This window comes from Carassius gibelio, chromosome A9, assembly GCF_023724105.1.
Source record: "Carassius gibelio isolate Cgi1373 ecotype wild population from Czech Republic chromosome A9, carGib1.2-hapl.c, whole genome shotgun sequence".
NCBI classification, from domain to species: Eukaryota; Metazoa; Chordata; class Actinopteri; order Cypriniformes; family Cyprinidae; genus Carassius; species Carassius gibelio.
Genome location: NC_068379.1, coordinates 21,375,914 through 21,398,399, shown reverse-complemented (window position 1 = coordinate 21,398,399; position 22,486 = coordinate 21,375,914). Strand labels below are relative to the sequence as shown.

The window sequence follows — 22,486 nt, the reverse complement described above, 5'->3', positions numbered from 1 at the left end:
AGTCAGCTGCCTTCATGCCTTTAAATATTTTTAAAGACTCAGACTATAAATGGACATTGAGAAGTGACTGAATGAATTCTAGACTGAATGAATGGATTCAATTTACAAAATCCAATTAGCTCAAGTGCATCCCACCAATCATCAGCTACAGAAATCAATGCAGTAATTCAAAGGCACTAATGTATAAGGTGTAGACAAATCCCATTTAAATTTACTTTCATTGCAAACCTTAAGTCAGCTTTCTTATATTGGACTACAAATGCACCTTGCTATCTCAATAAAATGTATATTTGTGATATTTACCTCCCATTACAACCATTAGTGGTATTACAACCATTCATTTTATTTGATTATTTTATTTGTATCTAATTAAGCAATTATAAAAAAAAATACAAAATGACAATTTAGTATACATAGTAAGTAAGAAAGTAAATAAATGAAGGATCAGATTTGGATGATATGGTTGCAATGAGATTTCTAATTTATAGGCCATCTAATTATTATTATTAGCCTATTATTACTACTACTACTATTATTATTATTATTCCTTTGAGTGATTTTTATGCATACCATGCTTAAGGCTTTAGTAATATTGCACGTACAACAATCATGGCAATAAAGCATTTTGAATTCGAATTAAATTTTTAGATAAAAATAACATCTCTTTTAATCACTTTTTCGTATATTTTTATTATTACATGAATATAGTGTAGGCTACATTACTATATTGACGTATAGTCAGACTAGTAAATTAAAGGTTTCAAAAAGCTGTTTAATTTGATTAACGCTTCGCATTTAGCACCATTAAGAAACTGTCAGTTTGGCTTACAGTCTAAGAAGCCTAGTCGTCATTTTGGTTCAAACAGTAGTGCTGGGTTATGCAGGAATACAAAAGTCCTGTCGGAGCCATTATGGCGTTAAGGCAATCCAGTTTCATAACCTTGAGTGGGAGGAGTCTGGTTTTTCTGGAAGCTGGGAGCAGCAGCGCTGGAGTCAGGGGGGACTGGAGCAACGGCAGCCAGCGTGAACGAGCAAAGGGAAAAGCCTCGCGCGTTTCAGTGAAGCCCTGCGCGTGGGAAGAATGAGTAGAATCAACTGAACTGCGCACTTTAATAGCATCCTACGTGTTTTTTAAATCCCAGAAACTGTGTGTAGTTATTTTTTGGACTCGATAGAAATAGTTAGTTAGTTAGTTTAGCGTTTAGAAGACTTAACCTACTTGTTTCCGTGACTTCAACAGCGATTATTTTGGAGTTGTTTTTAACGTTTGAATTACCCTAGCATCGAGTGGCGGGATTAAGGGGGCCGGGAGAGAGGGAAGAGAAGGTGGGGCAGAGTGAGTCAAACGGACCGAGCGCTCACTCCTGTCCACCCGCTTCAACTGAACCACCAACGGATATTTTCTTCCCCTTAAAACCGAAAGGAAATCAATAATTATTTGTTTATCGGAATTTGGAGAGCGATAACTTCGGTTGTCAGCGTTTCTTTTCGCCGCACATTCCAGGTACTCTAATCTACGTTACACTGTAAATCCTCTGATATTTACCGTTTGGACGGATTTTGTTTGGAGGGGAGTGTAAATTCCCCGGTCTTGTTGGACCATGGCCGACGACGACGTGCTCTTTGAAGATGTTTACGAGCTGTGCGAGGTCATTGGCAAGTAAGTGTCACGGTTTGATCACTTTTATTATGACACACGGGTAAATGCCCGTCTGTAACTCGAGCTGCGTCTTTTGCATGTTGTGTCCAGTGTCAGATGAGCGTCATAGTTGTCACTGCATTTTAGGATGTCATGGTGCAGTGCCAGTGCTGCTGTCGAACACATGACAGCTCCATTCATTCGTAACTTCAAAAACTGCATGTTGTCTGAAGCAGGAGATATGGGAGTGGCGTGTAAGAGATGAGAGAAGTCTGTACTTTGAGAATTCATGCAGGTAGATGCCATTCACAACTAGTGTACAAGACTGGGGCATTTTTGCATAGACACATTAATTGCTGTTAGCGCTGATATCCGCAAAGGATTGGGATGAATAAACTGTGTCATTATCAAGGTATTATCGAGGTATTATCAATAAATATGATTAGGTTTGTGCTAGCAGTCATGCCCGTTTGTGATTATGTTATTGGTTATTGTTAATGGCCACTGCATGTCTTTAACATTGAGTTGTCGTTGTTGGATGCCCTTTGAGTTCTGGTTATTATAATTAGTTGTTTGATTTCAATATATTACCATAATGGCCCTAAATGGATGTTTCACCGAATGAGGTGATATTTGTTCCTACATTCATTAGAGATGGACCAATATTTTTCTTATATTACAGATATGATGCAGATTGTTTTTAAGTGTCATAAAATTATATGCAAAAACCAATCTTATTACTATACCTCATTATTGTACCACAAAATAATAAATATTATTCATAAACTTGTTGCTAGTGACGTTCTCATTCTTAATAAAAGATGTTTTATAGTGATATGTAGTTCAACCACATCATTGCAAGAGTAGTACAATTGTAGTCAGGCTTAAAGTAATACGAATGGAACCTTTTAGGAATAAAGCTATAGAGATGTAACACCATAGAGATTAAAGTTGTTTCTGATTGAATGCTTTGTTAAGCCACGTTACGAGTTTGGTGACTTTTTGCTGTGGTGAAGGGTACAGCCCTCACATGTATCAGCAGGCATGGAGCCTTTCATATTAAACTGAAACAGAGTTAGTTATCTTACTATTTTCAGGTTGTAGTTTTACTCATGGGACTATTGTTGTTTTGAGACAATCTTTGTGTTATACAAACAGGTTTTGCTCCAACTATGTTTGCTTGAATTTCAATGTTAAGACAATGGTGAATGTATATTTCAAATTCCATGTAATTAGAGCTCCCAACATGGTACTCATTAGAGTTCTCAATTAGAAGCGTTTTGGTACATGTAGCTGTCTTATAATCAAAAACAACATATAGTTAGCATACACACTTGTGGTGGATTTTACTTATCTATGTTTAGGGCATATTATACATATTATATAAATTTGGGTGTGAAATATTCAGCTAATCAAAGTATGTCAATGCAATTTTTTTTTATAAATAGTGAACAGTTTTGACCTGTAGTACTGTAAGTTTTGTTTACAGGGCCTATATTTTGTTCTGCCATAGACTGGTTCATTTAATTTCAAAGTGATGCACACACACAACACGACACAAACACAAAATTGAAATCCTTTTTGTCTGTCTCTGTGGCTTGTTGCTGTCTGTGATCTGTTTTCTTGTTTTGTGGCCAACTTAAGGCATCATGCTGGTGTTTGGAGGTAAAGAGGATGCTGTCCATTAAGCAAATACACTCCCACTGACACTGCTTTTCTCCTCAGGCCAAGTTCTGTGAGCTCAATAAAAGATATGTGTGTGTGTGTGTGAGCGTGCTGTATTTATGTCTGTTATTATAAATGGCACAGATTGCTAATGTAGCACAGGACAAAGGGTCAAGATAGATGACCAAGCCAGTCTGCAGTGCCATATTTCACTGTTATATTTTGTCTGGCCTCTCGGTGTGTTTGTAAAACACTGAAAGCTGCTACCCTCCTGGCTGCCATTTATATTGTGTTATTCAAAGCAGAACTGACAAATTTATGTTCGTTTTTTTTGTTCTCGTGTTCAGGACAGATGTTATGGAGAATAAAAACTGGAAATCTATTCATTGTTTGAGTTTCTTACAGCCATGGCAGATGGCTTTGCAAATTATTAGACATGGGCACTAGTAGTATGCCAAACTGCAGGGCTGGATTTAGTGGCTGAATTTGGCTCTATATATATTGTTACTGGTCATCTACAGTAGTATTACTCCAATTGGTGGGCTTTAAGTGTAGAGTGAGTGTGTTGTTTTAAACAGTCACTAGTGCTTTAGTAGTCTCAGAATGGTGCCATAGCATCCTAGCAGTCTGATTGAGAATTGCTGATGCATGAAACCGTCATCAAGCAGCCTGAACAAGAGTTTCAGACTACAATGTGCTGCACAGCAGATTTAGCTCTGTTAGACCTGGCAGTGCAGCCTAGCAAAACAAAATTCAAGTGTTTAAAGACTCTTGTGTGATTGTGCCCTGGTTTTCCCCCCCCCCACAAATCCAGGTATTTGATATAACATATTCATCCTCAAAAAACATGTTCATACAGCTTTGTTTTGCCCACTGACAGCTATAGCTATATAACTCTGTCATGGTTTCCTGAAGGTTAGTCCCCACAGAGCTCAAATTAAACCTACCTTCATAAAACCCACAGAATTTTGGATCCTGTTGTAAAAGCACGATAAACCAGCAGTGACTGACCTTCATTTCTCCTCACCTGCAAGAAAAAAGATTGTTGTAACAAAAGGCAAGCTCCCCCTACACTTCACCTCAACCCCACAAATGTGTTAACGTACATTGACAGCATGCTAACCATGTTCTCTTTTATAGTTTTTTTTTTTTTTTTATGAGCGTGGGAGTGTGGTAATGAGGTCATTAAGAGTGTGTGTCACTGCCTTTGATTCAAGTCTCACTGACACACTGACCCAGATGAGAGGGTAAGATCACCAAACCACCTTGTTTGAGCATCTTTGAGCGAAAGGTTGGAAATGTAATTAAGTTTGACAGTGTTGTGACTTCCTTCAGCTTTGTGTTGTTATGAGTTGAATTTTGGCAGTCTGTGCTGTGGTGGAAAGGGCCAACAGGTTATTATTTTAGTGAAAGCATTGTCCCTCAGGTTGTACAAAATATTACAGTGTTTCCCATACATTCATTTATTTGTGGCGGCCTGCCACAACATTGACCGCCACAAATATCCACCACCCTTGCCATCAGCTCCTGCATCTCACACACAAGCTCGACTTTAGCAATATATTTAGCAACTATTAGTGACTTTCTTCCATAAAAGGTAGATACTGACAAGGGGTGTCCATGACTAAGGATTTTCATAGTCGAATCGTAATTTTCAAATCTTGCCGATATTAGACTGATAATCAAATCATATGTTTGAGGGTGGGACAAAATTAATTGAGTCAAGTCAGACGTTCGACAGCCATAATTACTGATGTTAACACAGAGGGAAAATGTGTAACAAACGCCTTGCAAATACAAATGGAGTTAATAATGTTTTATGTTTTGATTAAAACACTAAAGACAGCGAAACCCTAATAATTCACAAGTAGTTTTTTACAGTATTGCTCTCATTGTAACATTAGCATATCGATAGTTATTAATGTTCTGCATTTCTGTTTTGAGCTGCGCGCGGTGAAGATGAACATTAGAGTGAATTTGAAAGCAAGTTTTTAATATGTGACTAAATATTCACTCTGGATGACTAAATGATGTCAATTATTAGCCAATGGCTAATAAATTCTAAGATTTTTTTTCTCACCAGTGTGTGATTTGAAGTATAAGTTTAGCACATATATTTTCACTTGCAAAACACTGACTGAGCACTTCAGAGTTTCACTCTCTGTCATGTCTGACCACAGAAGCCAGACAAAACAAAACAAAAATAGCTTTTCAGCAGCAAACCCAACAGATGGGTTTAGTACAAACACAGATAAAAAGTACCCCATGTACAGGGTTAAATATACTACTGGATCTTTAATGTTGTGGGCCTACTTTACTGCGGGAGATCCTGGACGTCATATTTTGCATGAAGAAATGGTCTCTGATTTGTTATCAGGTGTTCTCCAAACTCTTAAAGTATTATAAGAGAAAACTCAGAGCTGTTATCTTGGAAAAAGGATTTTGCTATAATTGGGTGCCAATAATCGTGGCCAACATAAACTAGAGAAAACATTTATTTCACAATGAGATTTTCCCTCCACTTAATTATTTTTTACTTTAATGAAAGTTTAGAATTTTTAGATTTATTTAATGAAAGATCAAAAGGATAAACAATGCAGATTTATTTTCACGGCTGCCTTTTCTCAAATTTATCGAGGGTGCCAGTAATAGTGGAGGGCACTGTAATGACTGATTATATGATTTATACAAGCTTTTTACGTGATGCGTTGCGTATAGTGCCACATAAACATAAAACCATGTCTGGAGAAACCACAAACAATATGAGCTACTCTATACCGCTCACAACTTGAGTGATGAAGTTTGAATTGCAAATTCTTTAAATCCAAAAAACGTAATTTACAGGCTGTGAGTCAGAAGAGCCAGACTGTTCTTGCAAAGTTGGAACTGAGAAACAGATGGCGGCCTAGAATGAGGAGTAGCTGGAATTTATTTCTAAGTATATATGTACTGAAGATTCTATATATTTAACCCCTTACTAGTAACCCCCCTTTTTTGGCATGGAGACCGAAATTACATACCCAAAATAAAAAGGTTTCTGCTCATGATTCCTTCTGACTAGATACATAATCAACCTTTGTTCACAAAGCTGACACTTTAAAGTTTACTGTTCAGGAATCAGAATCACTCAGACTGTTATGATAATAGAGATATATAAGCTCAAACATAAAAACAAAAATAAAAATATTAAAAACATATGTTTTAAATGTATTTAAAAAAATGTTGATGTAGGAAATGAGTTTGAAAACACAGTGTAGCTAAGGCCACAAGTCTTCCAAGACTTCATAAAAAATTTCATAATCGAATCTGTAAAACTGTGAATTTTATGAAATATTTTCTAAGGCCATGTCATGTGTGTTTTTAGAGAAGGCTAATCAGATTGATTTATGGCCCTTGTCATCTCTGTAAGATCTCACATGTAAACTTTCCTGTGCTCTTTGTGTATGTTTCACTGTTGAAAACTGCCCGAATCATGATTGTATTGTTCTCACCAAACGGTTCTTTCACACCTCCGCCAAGTATGACACATTATCCGCATTATTCTTTTATCATTATTCTTTTGTTTTTATTCCACCTTTATTAGCCTTGATTGTGGTTTTTCAGGCTTTACAAAGCAACAAAGCGGCGATCTCACTTCAGTCTCTCTTTGCATTTAGCCCTTATTTATCAAAAGTCTTACTATAAAAATACAACAAAACATTTTCTTACGACCTTACGTGAATTATTGAGACAAAAATGCATTATGAAGAAGAAAAGCACCTGCTATTAGTAGCATTGGTGCTAACGTTAGCATCAAGCTACATCAGACAATTTATGAAATTATTAGTACACTTTTACTCAAAACTCACTTTAAACCCCGATCGAGTGTTTATAATAACTTCCTTTAGCGATCAGGGGTGGAATTTGGTCGTTTACTGTTGTAAAAATATGTTATTTGTAGCCTTTTTCATCGCTGCACAAGTTAGCATTTCCGATGTACATTTTCGATTTTTTTTATAAAAACGCCCCAGATCTCAAGAAATTCTCATACCAAGCTTTACTATCGTAATCGCGGGTTTATTATTCGGATATTTTGTGTGTACAGATGTGTTTCAGTGTTGTTTTGGCCAGATAACTACCAGGAAGTGTGCAGGAAGCATGTGACACGATGGGGCGGTGTCCAGATATGAAACTCTAAGATTGACGTTTGAAAGACCCAATCAGAGTCTGAGTCACACACCGCACGAGCTGTGACTACTGCACGCACACAGAGATCGCTGGGAGAGGCTGTTTATCATCTGATCGCGTAAATCCGTGGAAAATGAATAGAAATGACGATTCTGTCTGAAGAAATATGAAGTAAACATCAGTAAATATATCCATATATCTCCGCAGATATGCATCTTTGGTCTGTAAATCCTTATTGACGCTGTTCAGTGAGTCTATGTGAACACAAATAAACCGCTCTTGACGTGACTGAATATGAGTGAGTTGTGAATTTCTATTCAAAATGTGGCATAATACGGATTTATTATTTTGCACTCCTGACATAAATCACTAAATATCTGTCACTGCAACAATGTTTTATCAAAATATTGGTCAAATATCGAAGCTTGAGTCTTTAAACTTTCCATTGATGCACAGTTTGTCCAGATGAAGTAAGACAGTGATGTTTAATGTGCTGTGAAAGTGAAACAATAATAAACTGGGGCCGTCAGCGATGTTTGCACGCAAAGGGGTTAACAATGTAAAAGGGATGTGCATTTTAAGCAAAAGTAAAAACCGATAATCGCTGGGTATTATTCGATTAGTATTCGAAAATCGCACCCCTCCCATGCATGCATAAACACACACCCATAAAAAGAGAGAGAGGGAGAGAGACTGTTCAGGCTTTCAGTCTGTATGATAACAAACAGTTTAATTCATTAGAGAATAGTTTATCCCAACCCAAGCCAATTTATGGTTGTGTGATTGCTGAAACATATTTATATAACATAACCGAATGACAGCACTTTTTAACATAACAGTCTGTCGATTATCAACTGCTCACAAGGCTGTAGGAGCCTAGGACATTTCTTTTCTAAAAAAAGACCATGAACATTAATTTAATTAAAAAAAAAAGTTTACAGATTAATTGAGATTAGAACAGATTAATCCAGTCATGAATATTAGGCTTAAAACACATTACGCGCTAAAACAGAATATCATTCTTTAAACACAGTAGGCCTACGCGCAAAAACATATTGTGAACAGCCTGAATGATGGCACTTATGTGAACATTAATTTTAACGTCTGTATTTATAACAAAAACCTATTTCATATTTAGATTTTTTTTTAAAATGAGCATGTCCACATGTTTGGGAAGAAGACGGGAGCACAATCTGTTCACAATTAGTCCGGCCGCAAAGAACACCCATTCTGATGGCTCAGACGTCGCAGGCACACACAAGTAATCATTTGCTGATTTTGCCAGTCGGCGGTATTTGTGGTCGTTGGTTTTCCACCAGTCCATGGGGTTGATGTGGATGGGTGGGCACGTGTCCTGTCAATACTGATTTAATTTGGTTGTGTCTGTGATTTCTGCTTTATAGTCCTCACCAAACAAGACCACGATTACAGATGTAGACATATAGTTTAGTTTTGGTTTTTAATGGCAAAGTGGTCATATTTCGTTTCGATTCTTTATTAATTTAATTGCTTTTTAAATAGCCTACAAAGCTGCCAGTGCAAGACAGGGAGTTGAGAATTTTTGATCAGTTTATCCTTCTCCAAAAAAAATTAAAAATAAAATAAGATTAGCATCATAATATTTTAGGAATAAAGTCATTATTACGATAATAAAATCATGTTACATTGCATAAAGTAAAATATATTACACCTGTATATACTCCGCCATGTTACATTGCATAAAGTAAAATATATTACACCTGTATATACTCCGCCAAAAAATTTATTTAAAAAAAAGTATGTGGTACCTGTCATTCTTCACATTTAACACAAAAACGGCTTACTGACGATTTTTAAACTCAAATTGATTTATTTCATGAGACACTCCTTTGTATTAAATTGTTCTGTACCCAAATATAATATTTATTAGTTTTTATTTTGTGCTGCAAATATTAAACAGGAAAATATAATTGATTTACATGCCGCTTGAAATGAGGCGAATATCTCACTACAGATTAAAGAGTGTAAAAAACATTTATTGTTTGTATTTTATCTTAAAAAGGCGGAGATGTTGTGTTATAATAAAAAGTAAATCACTTATTGCAATTAAATCATTACATATTATTTCCAAGCATTTATACTAGAGCTGCAACTAACGATTATTTTTTCTGTCAACTAATCTAACGATTATTTTTATTACAATAAATAATTAATCTAATGTTCTTTTTTTAATTAACTAATGAATCATTTGGATAACTTTACAAAAAAAATATAAGTACAACTTCTAATATAATATTTCAACCTTTATTCATTTTCAACCAATGTGGTTGAAGTTTTTACAGTATAAAATAATAAAGAGGCAAAGAAAATTATTTTACTATGGTAAATATGAGTTTATTATAGCGTTTATAATTAAACGACAGTAGCCATAAATTTACAGTTGTCTGAGACGTCATGAAATGTTCTTTAGCATTACAAACCATAAAATGTAGTCAGAGTTCTGCTATGGTTTAGCATGGTTTCCAGAGATCTAGAGCTGATTCGGGGTAGCTCGGTGGTTTGTGACTGTTGTCTCACGGCGCGCTGTCTTTTAAGGGGCCGTTCATATCACGTCTTTTGCGCGCTCAAGTCCGTTATTTCCAATGTAGTCGCGCAATAAGTGCGCTCATAATGGAAGCGACGCGGTTGCGACGCGCACGCGGATGAGACGCACTCGTTTTTTCAAGGTGTGTCGGCACCGCATCGAGTTAAAAACATCTCAACTGTTCAGAATGCCGCAAGCGAAAGAATATCAGACCTGAACCAGGAAGTTGGTTACCAGATCACACGGTAACCAGTTAAACCGTAACACCGGAGAGCGCCAAGATGTTTTCCTCTGTGCTCGCGCATCGCAGTTGTGCTGCCGTGGTCCACCATATCGGTTTTGCAAAGGGAACAAAGGGCCATTTTATTTGTCCTCTTTTTAAAGTATTCCCATACTTTTGATAACCGTGGTCTCTGTTTTTGTGATAGAATGCAACTTTCTCCATTCCCAGTATGCCATTACGCGAGATGTAAACAAACAGTGTGACGCTTCGACGCATTTCACGCATGTCGACGTATTTTTGTAGTCGTCGTAATCGATGACGTCGATGCGTTGTTGCAGCACTAATTTATACCATAATTAAAAGCTTGTGAACAGTCAGATATCGTTATTTACTTCAGAAAAATTTTCATAAAAGTCAATTTTTTTTTATATATGGGTGGCAAATGTTTATGGGTATCCACCGGTGGAATATTACATTTTATTCTTTCAACAAATAACAAAAATTTTTAATGCAGCTAGCTCATATTCACGACTTAATACGCGGGAAACAGGAAGTTTCTCGCTCAGCACAGTGAAGTGCATCGTTTTGTTAACTTTGTGGTTCATTATTTTGTGTCGGTTGGAATGCGGTGACACAGAAGACCCTCTCACAACATATTGATTTATAGATTGCATTTGCCGCTCAGAAGTGTTCATGTAATCATGCTGCACGTATCAATATTTCCCTGCTCCGGCGCGGTTAGCACTCACACTGCAAGCGTACCGCACCCTAATTAAACTGAACTGCGCTCTGGCTCACCTCTTCCAACCAAACGGGTCCGAGCACGAGTCAACCAAACCGGGTTTTGGGGGTCAGATGCACTTGTGCATGGTTCACATCCTTAAAAAAATAATCGCATAGCCTAATCGATATTCTGTAATTAAATCGACTAATCGAATATTTGAAAATCTTGATCCATCCCTACAATGTAATAATATTTAGTTTTTTCACATGTAGCTGGAATTTTGTTAAAATTTGTACTACTGTCTGTTCAAAATAAATGAAAAGAAACCGAGCGTAGTAGATTTGACACATTTTCAACTAAAAGAAAACTTTAAGATATAACACATTGTTGTGTATAATGTCTAATCATTAACTTCTTCAGAAATGGTGACACAAATTTGATTATTAAAAAATAACATATTTCTCGTTAAACGTAATTTAAATGAAAGAACATTTGAATATTTGTTTTTTACGAGCTCAAATATTCAAATAGTTTTTGTACAATGTCCAACTTTAGTTCTTAGATATAGTGTATTATACAAGGTATTTTCAGAGTAACCAATCATTAAAACATCTCTCTGTGCATGTCTTTGTAATTGTGTGCCTGTGCTCATGTTTATTTTTTTCTGTTGCATTGCTTAATTGGCCTTAGAAAACCTCATGATCAATGTTGTGACTTGGCTTTGATATTCTTGATATACATTTCTATTTGATTATATCATCTCCAACTGAAAAGACAAAGCCATTCCTATTATATTACTAAACAGGATATTTCTAGCTCATCTTTGAGGCCCATAGTCTCTCTCTTGATTAGAGTCTGCTTTAGACACATTCTTCCCCGTCAATCACTGCTGTGTCTACTGCTCCTGAAGCTGCTCTCTGATGGACACCAGCCCTTATCTCAATCTGGATGATACACACGACACTTACCTTATTGACTCTACATAGACAGGCCAAATTAAACCACTGGATTTGCTGAGGCAGACACTACCATTTTCAGCTTTTATAAACATCTTTTCCTTTTTTCCCTTTCCCTCTTTCATGGTGGGCCTTTTGAACTGAAGTCATTTCCTGCTGCTTTGCCAAGATACACAGCAGCTGGGCTGGCAGCTCAAAAATGGCTGGCTTAAATTGAACTATATTTCCTAGGTAACCACTCAGCCCTATTTTAGTGCAGTGAGTCAGAGGCAAAGTGAATACAGTAGTCCCTGACCTGAAGTGGTGCTTGCTTTGAACATTAATGTGAAACATGTCAACTGCAGGGCATCTATAATGGGAATTGTTCTTTAAGAGGGTAACACTTGATGTTCACACATTACAAGGAAACTGAAAGTGTTTTGGTCTTTGTCCTGCATACGTATGAATCATATTATTAGAGTTACAACTTCTCTCTGAACAATGATAAGAGGAAGCACATTAATGCTGTGCCCTTTGGCCAGCCACAGCTAAGAGGAAGTTAGCAATGTCACAATGTAGTGTTCAATATTAAACCAGTATGATGTGAATCAAATATATACATACCCCACACTTTTGCGTGAGAAAGTTAAAAATGCTAGGTTGTTCATGTGATGTTTAATTCATATAGTGTTCAATTGGGGGAATCATAAAGGACAGAAGATTTAGCAGGGTGTGCAGACTTGACAGTTTATTGTGTTTATTTGCATGTTTATTGTGATTATCATTTATTAATGTCTTCTAAATGACAAGATAACTCGTCAATGGTGTGGAAAGAGTTAAGAAATGTTTTATGCATTCAAATAATTAGACATGCTAAAACACTGAATTTGGTAAAAATAAAAAATGTGGTGAGAAAAAAAAAAAATTTGATAGGGCCCTAAAGATTGATTTATACTTCTGCATCAAACCTACGCCATAGCCTTATACTTTTGCATCATTGTCCGCATCGATGTGCAGTACACAGGAGGGGTTCTAGTAGACAAATCACAGCGTTTGCAGTCCTTGTAGAATTGGGGTGCTGTTACATTTTTGGAGAGGTGCACGTCAGGCTACGCCGTACTACACATAGCCTATGGCGTATCAATGGCATAGTTTTGATGCAGAAGTATGAATTGGGCTTAAACTAGGGCTGTGAATCTTTGGCAAGGCAGCGATTCAATACGATTACGATTCATAGGTTTTCGATTCGATTCAAGAACGATTTTTGCAAATTTAGACCGATTCGATTCGATTCACAATTAAATTAGATTCGATTCGATTATAACGATCCGATTCTGCATTCTTTAAGTGCATTCACGGGATTATTTAAATGCTTCTACTAAATTCTTTAAATGCTTAGTCAGGGGGCAAATTATTATTAGTAGCATTTATGGTTAGAGAACCATAGGTTAGAAAAAAAAAAAAACTTTTGTCCATTGTTAAATGCTAGTTTAATGATGCAACATGGCATACGTAAAAATTTATGTAAGCCAAGTTTAAAAAAAAAGAATAATTTTTATTATTATTATTTTTTACAAGGAATTATCTTCTTTTTAAATTACTTTTAATTAACTGTAATAAATCAAATACACTGCTGGACAATAATCAATCATTTGTAATCGATATTTTTTTCCTAATGGCAATTTTATGATTGTTTCATATACTAGGCTACATTTAATTAGCAATTATTTAAATTTTCTGCACAGAATAAGGTAGAAAATATACTTTATAGTTTCTGTACTGTAATAAATGTCAATTAGCACTGCATCATTCATAAATTGTTTGTGGGTTTTTTTTTTTAGTTTAATCAGTTCATTCTGCTTTTATTCAGTTTAGCTGTAGATATAGCCTGGCACGTCTATGAGAGCGAAATCGCTTTTCTTTCAGTGTGAAAACATCTTCATCTCTATTTAACTTTTCCTCTCCATCACCGAATGATTCTGAGAGAAAATGCGCCAGATGTCTGTTTGCTAATGAAACAAACGCTACTTTCATGTATCTGATTATCAGATAAATCTTGCGCTCTTATTTCAAGGTCGTTGTTAATGCGGTGGTTAATTTTAAAAGTTTCCTTGGTATATTCGGTTCATCCGCATTGTTTAAAAACATTTATCATTCAATGGATCTGTGCGTATGATTTAGACACTTACATTTCTGCTCCGTCCATGCAATAAATACAGCTGTCGACGGCTCCGGCACTGGCCACGAGTCCTATAGATCACACGTCAGCTGTGTCAGAGACGAATGGAGCGCGAGCGCAATTCTGTGACAGTCTCAGGCGGTAAACAGTGGAGCGCGTGAAGGACAGATAAGAGGCACGATTCACGAACACTCTTCAAGGTCTCCATTAATTCGTGCGTGTAGTAATTTAATGTGTATACATTTTGAAAGCATTGAATCGCTATAGAAATCGCGATTCATTCGTTTCTTAGCATTTTGAATCGATTGCTGTTCAAGATCGGGCGATTCACGATTCAAAAATCATGTTTCATGATCGATGCATATGAATCGACAGGGTTTGTAATCGATGCATCGAGAAAACGAGTGAATTTTTTTTCATTTTTGTGAAAATGTTTCGTGGAAATGTTTCATGATTTTAATTCATTAGACATGCTAAATTTAACTATTAAAAAGTAGTCAAAACATTTAAATGGAAAAAAAAATAATAATCGGAATCCAGAAAAATTAAAACGGAATTTGGAGAAAAAAAATTATGGAATTTAGTAAAAAATTTAACTGATTTCATAGGACCCTATATTAGGACACTTAAAAATACCATATGACCTGATCTTTAAGAGCCAAGGGATGTACACTTTTGAACAGGATGATGTTTACATTTTTCTTATATTGTTTTAAAGATCATATTTTTTTCATTTAGTTCTGTTTCCCAGAAGACAAAATTAGGACAATTAACCCTGATAATCCAATTAAAAAAGTTTACAATATCATAAAGGGTTAACCCTTTAATGCATAGTGTTGCCTTCTTGCACATCAGTAAATATTTTCACCTTTTGTAATTGTTATGTATGAGTTTCTCAGTTGTCCTCAAAGTGAAAAGATGGATCTAATGGATCATGCAGTCACTGTTGGAAAGGGTTCAGATATGCAGAAGATGCTGGAAAACCAAAGAATGTGCAGGAGTTAGAAGATTTTTCAGAAGAACAGAGGGCAGTTTAACTGTTTAGGACAAACAAGGGACCCGCGAACAACTAACACAAAATATAAAAACAGTTGCGGGTCATCCAGGAAATGTAAGGGTATGTAAACAGGGTGATTTTTACAAATTTAGTTATTCTTTTTTTCATGTGGAGTATATATGTTATGTGAAATGGTTTATTCAAGACAATACTAAATAAAAAAAATTAAACGCAATTTTCACGATCCCTCTTATTTTGTTAAAATTCTGAACATTTTGCATATTCAGCAAGCAGTATGTAAACTTATGTGCACTACTACAGGCTTAGGTTATAAAGTATATTGCCTGGCTGAAAGTGTCAAATGTTTATCTTTCATATACAGTGGCTTGAAATTCTTGAAATTGCTCTTAAACAGATGACTCTACCTAAAGGTTTGTAGGTTTATATTGCAGTTCTTCATTTTTTTTCCTCTCCTGTGTCCTCTTTTCAAGGAGATTTGTCCAGACTTCATGATAATTGTGAAGTACTGATGCCATGTGATGATAAACAGCTTACTCTGACAATGAAAAATGTGACTTCAGTTCGGTAAAGAGCTGATTAAAATATTCAGTCGGTTAGGAACTGCTTCTTTGAACTCTGAAAGTCAGATAAAGGATGTTTGGATTGACATCAAGTTGCATTATATTGTGTGTTTTGTCTTTCTGTGAATCTGTTAGAATACTCTGTGACCTGCGAGTTGTATTTTCCCTTGAATATAAGTATAAAAATAATATTACAAAACATTCTGTAATTGTACAGTAATTGTGAATACCATTAGCACCTGCAGTAAGACACCAGTTGCACTCTTCAGGGAAAATCCTACAGCTTTTTGTTTATGAATGACTATTTTCATTTTTATATCTTTCTGTCTGTGTAGCACATCCATCTGAGCGCTTTGATCACGCTGAGTTTTCTTTTTTTGTTACCCAATCATGTTATTTTTGGGTTGTTTTGACTGATTCACAGGCTGTTATCCCAAGCAAACTGAATCATGCAGTGAGCAGTGTATTATGGAGAAGTCAATTTGATATAAAAGACCAATTTTAAATACAGTAGTATTTTAAATCTTTAAAGGGGTCATGTGATGCTACATGCACTATTTCAAGTAACACCTTTGCTAACACTTCCTAAAACAGTTCTAAGAGCCCTAACCAAACTGTTTTGAAGTCGCCTTTTATCCTCTCCCCTCTCTGTTAATATGGCTTATTTAGTTGTATTTATCTATTTATAGTGAAAGTGCCCACTGAAATAACTTTAGATCCTCTTACGGGGAGAGTGGACTAAAATGATTTAACACTCATTTCCTGGGCACTTTATTCCTGCCTGAAATAGTGATTCTTCAGGAAAAATGGGCTATAATCTCCTGCTTTACTATCGCCACAATCAGAGCTCAGCCTGAGAGCAGATACTCTAGGACTCACCATCAACTGACTGAAGAATGCTAATAAGAAATTGTGAACTCTTGATTAGTCTAAGATTGTGCCATTTTCCTCAAAAATAATGCAAGCTGATGGCTGACAGAGGTGATTAGCATATTGTAAATTATTATATCACAATGCAATACATACAGCATATTTGTAATGAGACTCATTTATACTAATTTAGACTATTCAAAAAATGCAGTTTTTGTGCTGTTTAATGTTGAGTGACAGATCAATCTGGTGCATCTGAATCCGTAAATATTGTATTATTATTTGCTATTGACAGTTCAAATGTGGAATTTGGTGAAGGTGTAGTATCCTTTGTTTCTATGCTTATAACTGGCGGCAGAAAGATGACAAATGTGTTCTGTTTCACACTATTCATTCAAGCAGAGCTAAAGTAGCACATGCCTGTTGTGATTTCACAGTGCAGGTTTACCACTCTGATATGTTCCACTCAAGTGGTGCTTGCAAAGTTGTTCCTGAACGATCAGCTTGGTCATCTGCATTGTCAGAACTAACTGTTCTCATAATTGCTTTGGAAGTTGAATCTCGTGGCTGCACGTTTCTTTTAGACTTACACTCTTTTTGTGGCAGCATGTATATGCAAATTCATTCTCTGCCAGCAGAAGGCACTAATAGCTGGAGAAATAGAGGTTTCCCTGGTAACGGCTGTACACAAAGCAGTGCTCCACTCACAACCGCTGCTTTATGAGACATTACATGCAAAATGAAATGAAAATTACATCCAACATTTTCTGAAGACAGTCGGTTTCCTTCAGAAATACTGTGATATGAAAACACCCGCACCGGGTTTCAATTTTGAAATGTGCAGTGCTCATGTTTATTCAACGAATTCAAAGCCTTTTGGAAAATCTATTTGTGGCAGTCAGTTTGATATTGTGCCACAAATAAATCAATGTATGAGAAGCACATAATAATAATCATAATAAAAATGATTGAATATGCCACTTTAAAAAAAAAAAAAAAAATTTCCTTTCACTTTGTACAGCACTTTAGCTCTGTGTTTGGTATAAATATGGAGTAGAGGATGTAATGAGACGCCTCCGTCATCCATCTGTTTAACACAATAGTGTGTAGGATGTGAAAGGTCAGACACCAGAGCTTAATAATCCTGAACATGACAGGAAGTGGCGTGACCTCAGTAAAATCATTGTCCTTAGTAGATGCAATAAAAGCAGTTCATATCATAAAGCATTCACTGCTATAAATAAATAAATAAATAAATAAATTAAGGGAAAATGTTCTGGTCATTTTGGCCAGGACATTGTTCAGGATTGTTTATGGAGATTTCTTTTAACCCTAAAATACAACACAATGAAGATTAAAGTTCAAAAGATGGGTAAAGACCTGTAAAAGAATTCTCAATTTTAATACAGTACATTGTGCCCTATTTTTACAGATTTTTTCTTCTTTTTACAGTTTTGTTTTCTAAATGCAGAAAAAAAAGCTGAGCTTAACTTGAAGATAATGCTCCCTCTCATGCAAATATCAGCTCTCCTCTGAACATCTGCATATCAGTTTCATTCATGGACCTTATGCAAATGAAGACTCAATAAAAAAACAACAACAACTACCACATCACATTGGTGAATACATACTTCCTCGTCAGCATTATAGTATTTACATGTCTCCATCAAATATTTGCAGTCTCCTCTCCCTTTGCAGATAGAGAGACAATCTGTTTACAAACAGTATTGAGAGAAGACGAGAGCCAGTGTGCTCCTCATTTTCAAATCACTTACTCCTTCTCTTTCTCTGTCTCTTGTATTGAGACCTAGAAAAAACATGGTGTTTAGATTTATCAGTCAAGATTGAGCTTCTGCAGTCAGTTGCTTCAGGCCTTATTAACCAGCAGATGAACAGGCATAGGGCTGTCTTTAGGTTCGCTGGTTACAGAAAAGGTGAAGGGAAATCATACCCAGCACGGACACTTTAATATTGGAAGTTTGTATGCAAACTTGTAAAGGTTATGTAATCATTAAAATACATTTACCCTTTACAGAAAGCTGTAAAGGATGCTAAAGCAGCCTATTTTTCTAATATAAAAAAAAAAAAACTAAAAACATTAGGTCTGTCTGAAGAATATTAATGTCATCGCTTTTGATTAACTTGATCTGGTTTCATCTACCGATATTAGTCATATTATTGCTTAGTTGAAACGTCCAACTTTCTACAGGTATTTTTCCATCATGTCTTAAGCAAGCAGCCGTTCAGCCCCTTCTCAAGAAGTCTTCTCTGGACCCTTTGGTTTTCACAAATTACGAGCCAATTTCAAAGCTGCCTTGTATTTCAAAAATATTGGAGATATTATATGGAGATCTCAGCTGGGCTCTTTTTTGGCTAATAATGATATGCTAGATGCTTTTCAGTCTGGTTTCAGTGCAGGACATAGCACTGAATCAGCCTCATTATGAGTTTCCAATGATTTGTTACTCATTGCAGACTTTGGTAGTCGAGGAGCTTTAATTATGCTCGACCTTAATGTAGCCTTTGATCTAATAGATCATGATATCCTTATTAAACGTTTAGAGCATGTTGTTGGTCTGAGAGGGACTGTTTTAAAATGGTTTTCTTCCTATTTGAAGGGAAGATCCATTTCACTGAGGGTTGGGGATTTTTCTTCCTCTTCAATTTCTATTGATTGTGTAGTTCCTGAGGGCTCATTTTTGGGGGGCCTATCCCGTTTTCACAATTTTTGCTGCATTTTACGCCTTATTTAAAAAAACAACATAGTATTTCTTATCATCTTTTATGTTGATGCTATTCAGATTATTAGATCTAGACGATCAACTTCTCATTCATCTTTGATATCATGTCTTGAGGAAGTGAATGTCACATCATTATTAGCCAAAAAAGAACCCAGCTGAGATCTCCATATAATATCTCCAATATTTTTGAAGTACAAGGCAGCAAGAAAGCAAGGCACGGTAAACACACATGAAACAACGCTCTCACAAACACAAGATGTGAGACAAGCCATTATATAGGGAGAGTAATGAGTGACAGCTGCTGCTGATGACAATTAACAGAGACGCCCACAAGCTAATCAGTTCTGATGCGTAACACACAGACTTCACCCACAAAGTGCAAAACCCAGAGATAACGGTTTACCAACCGTGACAGTGAAGGGCTGGTTTTACCTTGCCTACAGCTAAATGTGATTAATCTGAAGGTATAATTTTTTGGCCAAACAAGGCTGACAGTGACATAAATTATGTTTTAAGTAGGCCTATGTGGACAACAAATGTGCAGTCCCAAAAAGGGAATCTGGGTGTATTTTTTGACTCAGTTCTAACATTTGATCATCAGATTAGATGTGTGGTGGAAAGTTGCATCTTTCAGTTGAGGGCTATTGAAAACATGAAAGCATTTTTGTCGGTTGCTGACCTTGAGATAGTGATTCATGCATTTATGACTGTTGTACTGCACTTTGTTTGGGAGTAAGCCAATCTCTTATTCCAAAATTGCAATTGGTCCAGAATACAGTTGTAAGGCCCCTTACTAGTACAAAGAAAAGGAAGCATATTACTCCAGTTTTGGAAAAGCTGCATTGATTTCCAGTTAAATATCGGATTCAGTATAAAGTGTTACTGTACGTTTAAAAAGCTGTCCATGGTATGGCCCCAGAGTATATATCAGACTTGATTCATATGAACTCTGGTAGATCAGGGCTGCACACTCACTGGTCGCTCATTTGCGACTAACTTTCTCAGTTGGTGGCACGAGCACATGTTTTGGTCAAATTATTTTTCGTAGCCTATTAACTTTGTGAACGGCAGTTTCTCTTTTGCATTATAAGCTGGGCTTTGGGTGCTTTCACTTTCGAATTAGCAATCTTGTCACTTTTTACAAGAAAAGATAATTGTCTATTTTGCTTACATATACCTTCCACTTTTTAAGACTAAAAAAAAGATAGATTCGTAGTTTTAGTTATTCTTAATTAAAAAGCAAAAAAACAATAAAACCGTAAGATGAAAATGACAAACTAACTTAAAAAACCTTTATTAACAAAAATAAATTGCATACACCACATGCTGTATTATATACCGACTAATAAATTACAAAACGTTAAGCAAACAATGAGGAAATAAATTAAAATAAAAAAAATAAGAGAAACTCTAAAGCTCTCAGTCAGAGTGTTCAGCGAGTGAAAATATGTATGAGTTAAACATATTTAGCCTCCAACTCAGAAACTTGCGAGTCAAATCTGAGAATTTATTAGCCATTGGCTAATATAAGACATCATTTAGTCGCTCAGACTGAAGATTTAGTCGCATATGCGAGTGATTTACTCGCAATGTAGGTGCTAGTAGGTGTTTGCTCATTTCAGTATGTAAGCTAATGTGCACGCAAACAGAGCCAACTCGGAGAGAAATAAATTGCACAGAAATTATTTAACGGCAAACCGAACAACCACAATTCGTAAGTGTTTATTGAACCATAGATCACGTACTGAACGGTTTAATTTAATTATGAGAACTGTGGCATCCCTAGTATACAAATACTTGCAACTGGTGATTTATATGTTTGAATGAATATTCAGACCAACAGTTCAATGGTTTTAAAAGACAGTATTTGCTTTTTTTTTTTAAATCCTAAACCCAAAGTTTGACTTAAGCATGTTTTGCTGGACTATCCTGCTTTTAGTGTTATAGGCTAATGTTTTATTCAGAAATTTCATTTTTTCATCAATTTCATAAAGTTTTTTAAAAAGGTATCGCCTTGTAATATGTAATTTGTCAAATATTTTAATGAAGTTTTTATTTTATTTTATATAGCTGTTTAGAAATTGAATTATATTATTTTCCATCCACCAGTCAATTTTCCGCTGCTTTTCCAGGGCTAGGTCACGGTGGAATCAGACTAAGCAAAGAAGCCCACACTTTCTTTTCCCTGACCAATTCCTCCAGCTTTTCCATATTAATTTGTATATTTGATTTATTTATTTGTTGTTATTTCAACTTTGGTGTTGATATGCTGTTTTAAAAAAAAGTCTTCTGCAAATGTGGGAACAAGCATAACCTTGGTCTGAACCCAAAACTAAGAGTATTACTTGCCTCATGATTTCCATATGTTTTTGTTGTCCAATTTGATTCCAGCATAAGCATAAAATAAGTAGAATAAAATCATCAGTATTTGATATGCACTGTTTGCTATCCCACCATCTGCAGGAATTTTAAACCACTAAACTGCTCAGCATTACACCAAGGTCAGGGAGTGTTTCAGTGCCGTTATGTGGCATCTCTTTACTTAAAGGATACATCCTTGACTTGTTTATTCATGAAGACAAACAGTTCTCTGTTCTTCCAGAGAGTCAAACAGGCGTCGTTGTCTGTGTTTAGGTCGTTTACAGTGAAGGTGGTTTGAGGCTCTCTGGGGTTGCTGTTGAACGACTGATGTTTTGGTTACTCAAATGTTACAGAATCTTCAACATTTCATTTGCATTGCTAAACACAACAGGCTACACATCCCCATCTCCCACCGGGCTCTCTGCATGTGTGTGTGTTTGCGCCTATGTTAGTGTTGCACCACTGCCTGAGATTCATGATGTGGATTCTGCTTATCAGTGGTAATTTAACCTCTCTCGTCCTTACCTGACTTTGTGGAGCAAGCGGTATTATTACCCACAGCTTGTTGTGCACCCATTGACTTTTAAATGGGATTGTTTGAAAAAATATTAAATACTACCTTGCGTTGATCAGATGGATTACATATGGTGCTCTAGGTTGCCCTGTGGAGTCGACCTACACTACAAAAGTGCAAGCTTCAGGTCACATTCACTATACATTAGTTAGTAGGATATCATGTTTTAGTTGAATCATAGTTAGAGCTTATAGCGTGATTGTGATAATCATACAGTTAAAATAATGGGGATGCTTTAAATTGATCAATAGTGACATTTATAATGTT

At 36.0% G+C, this 22,486-nt stretch overlaps 1 protein-coding gene across 13 annotated transcripts in view; it reads left to right on the top strand.

The window, feature by feature from the left end:
- Positions 1–921: 921 nt before the first annotated feature.
- Positions 922–22,486, top strand: part of LOC128019945 (peripheral plasma membrane protein CASK) — a 145,457-nt gene continuing 123,892 nt past the window's right edge. For 3 of the 13 annotated variants that reach the window (XM_052606341.1, XM_052606338.1, XM_052606336.1), the window contains exon 1: positions 954–1,660. In XM_052606341.1, coding sequence (XP_052462301.1) covers positions 1,602–1,660 — 59 coding nt within the window. In that variant the 5' untranslated portion in view covers positions 954–1,601. Of the gene's footprint in view, positions 1,661–22,486 lie in introns of all 13 variants that reach the window. The other 10 variants (XM_052606344.1, XM_052606340.1, XM_052606346.1 and 7 more) reach the window with 5 other exon arrangements.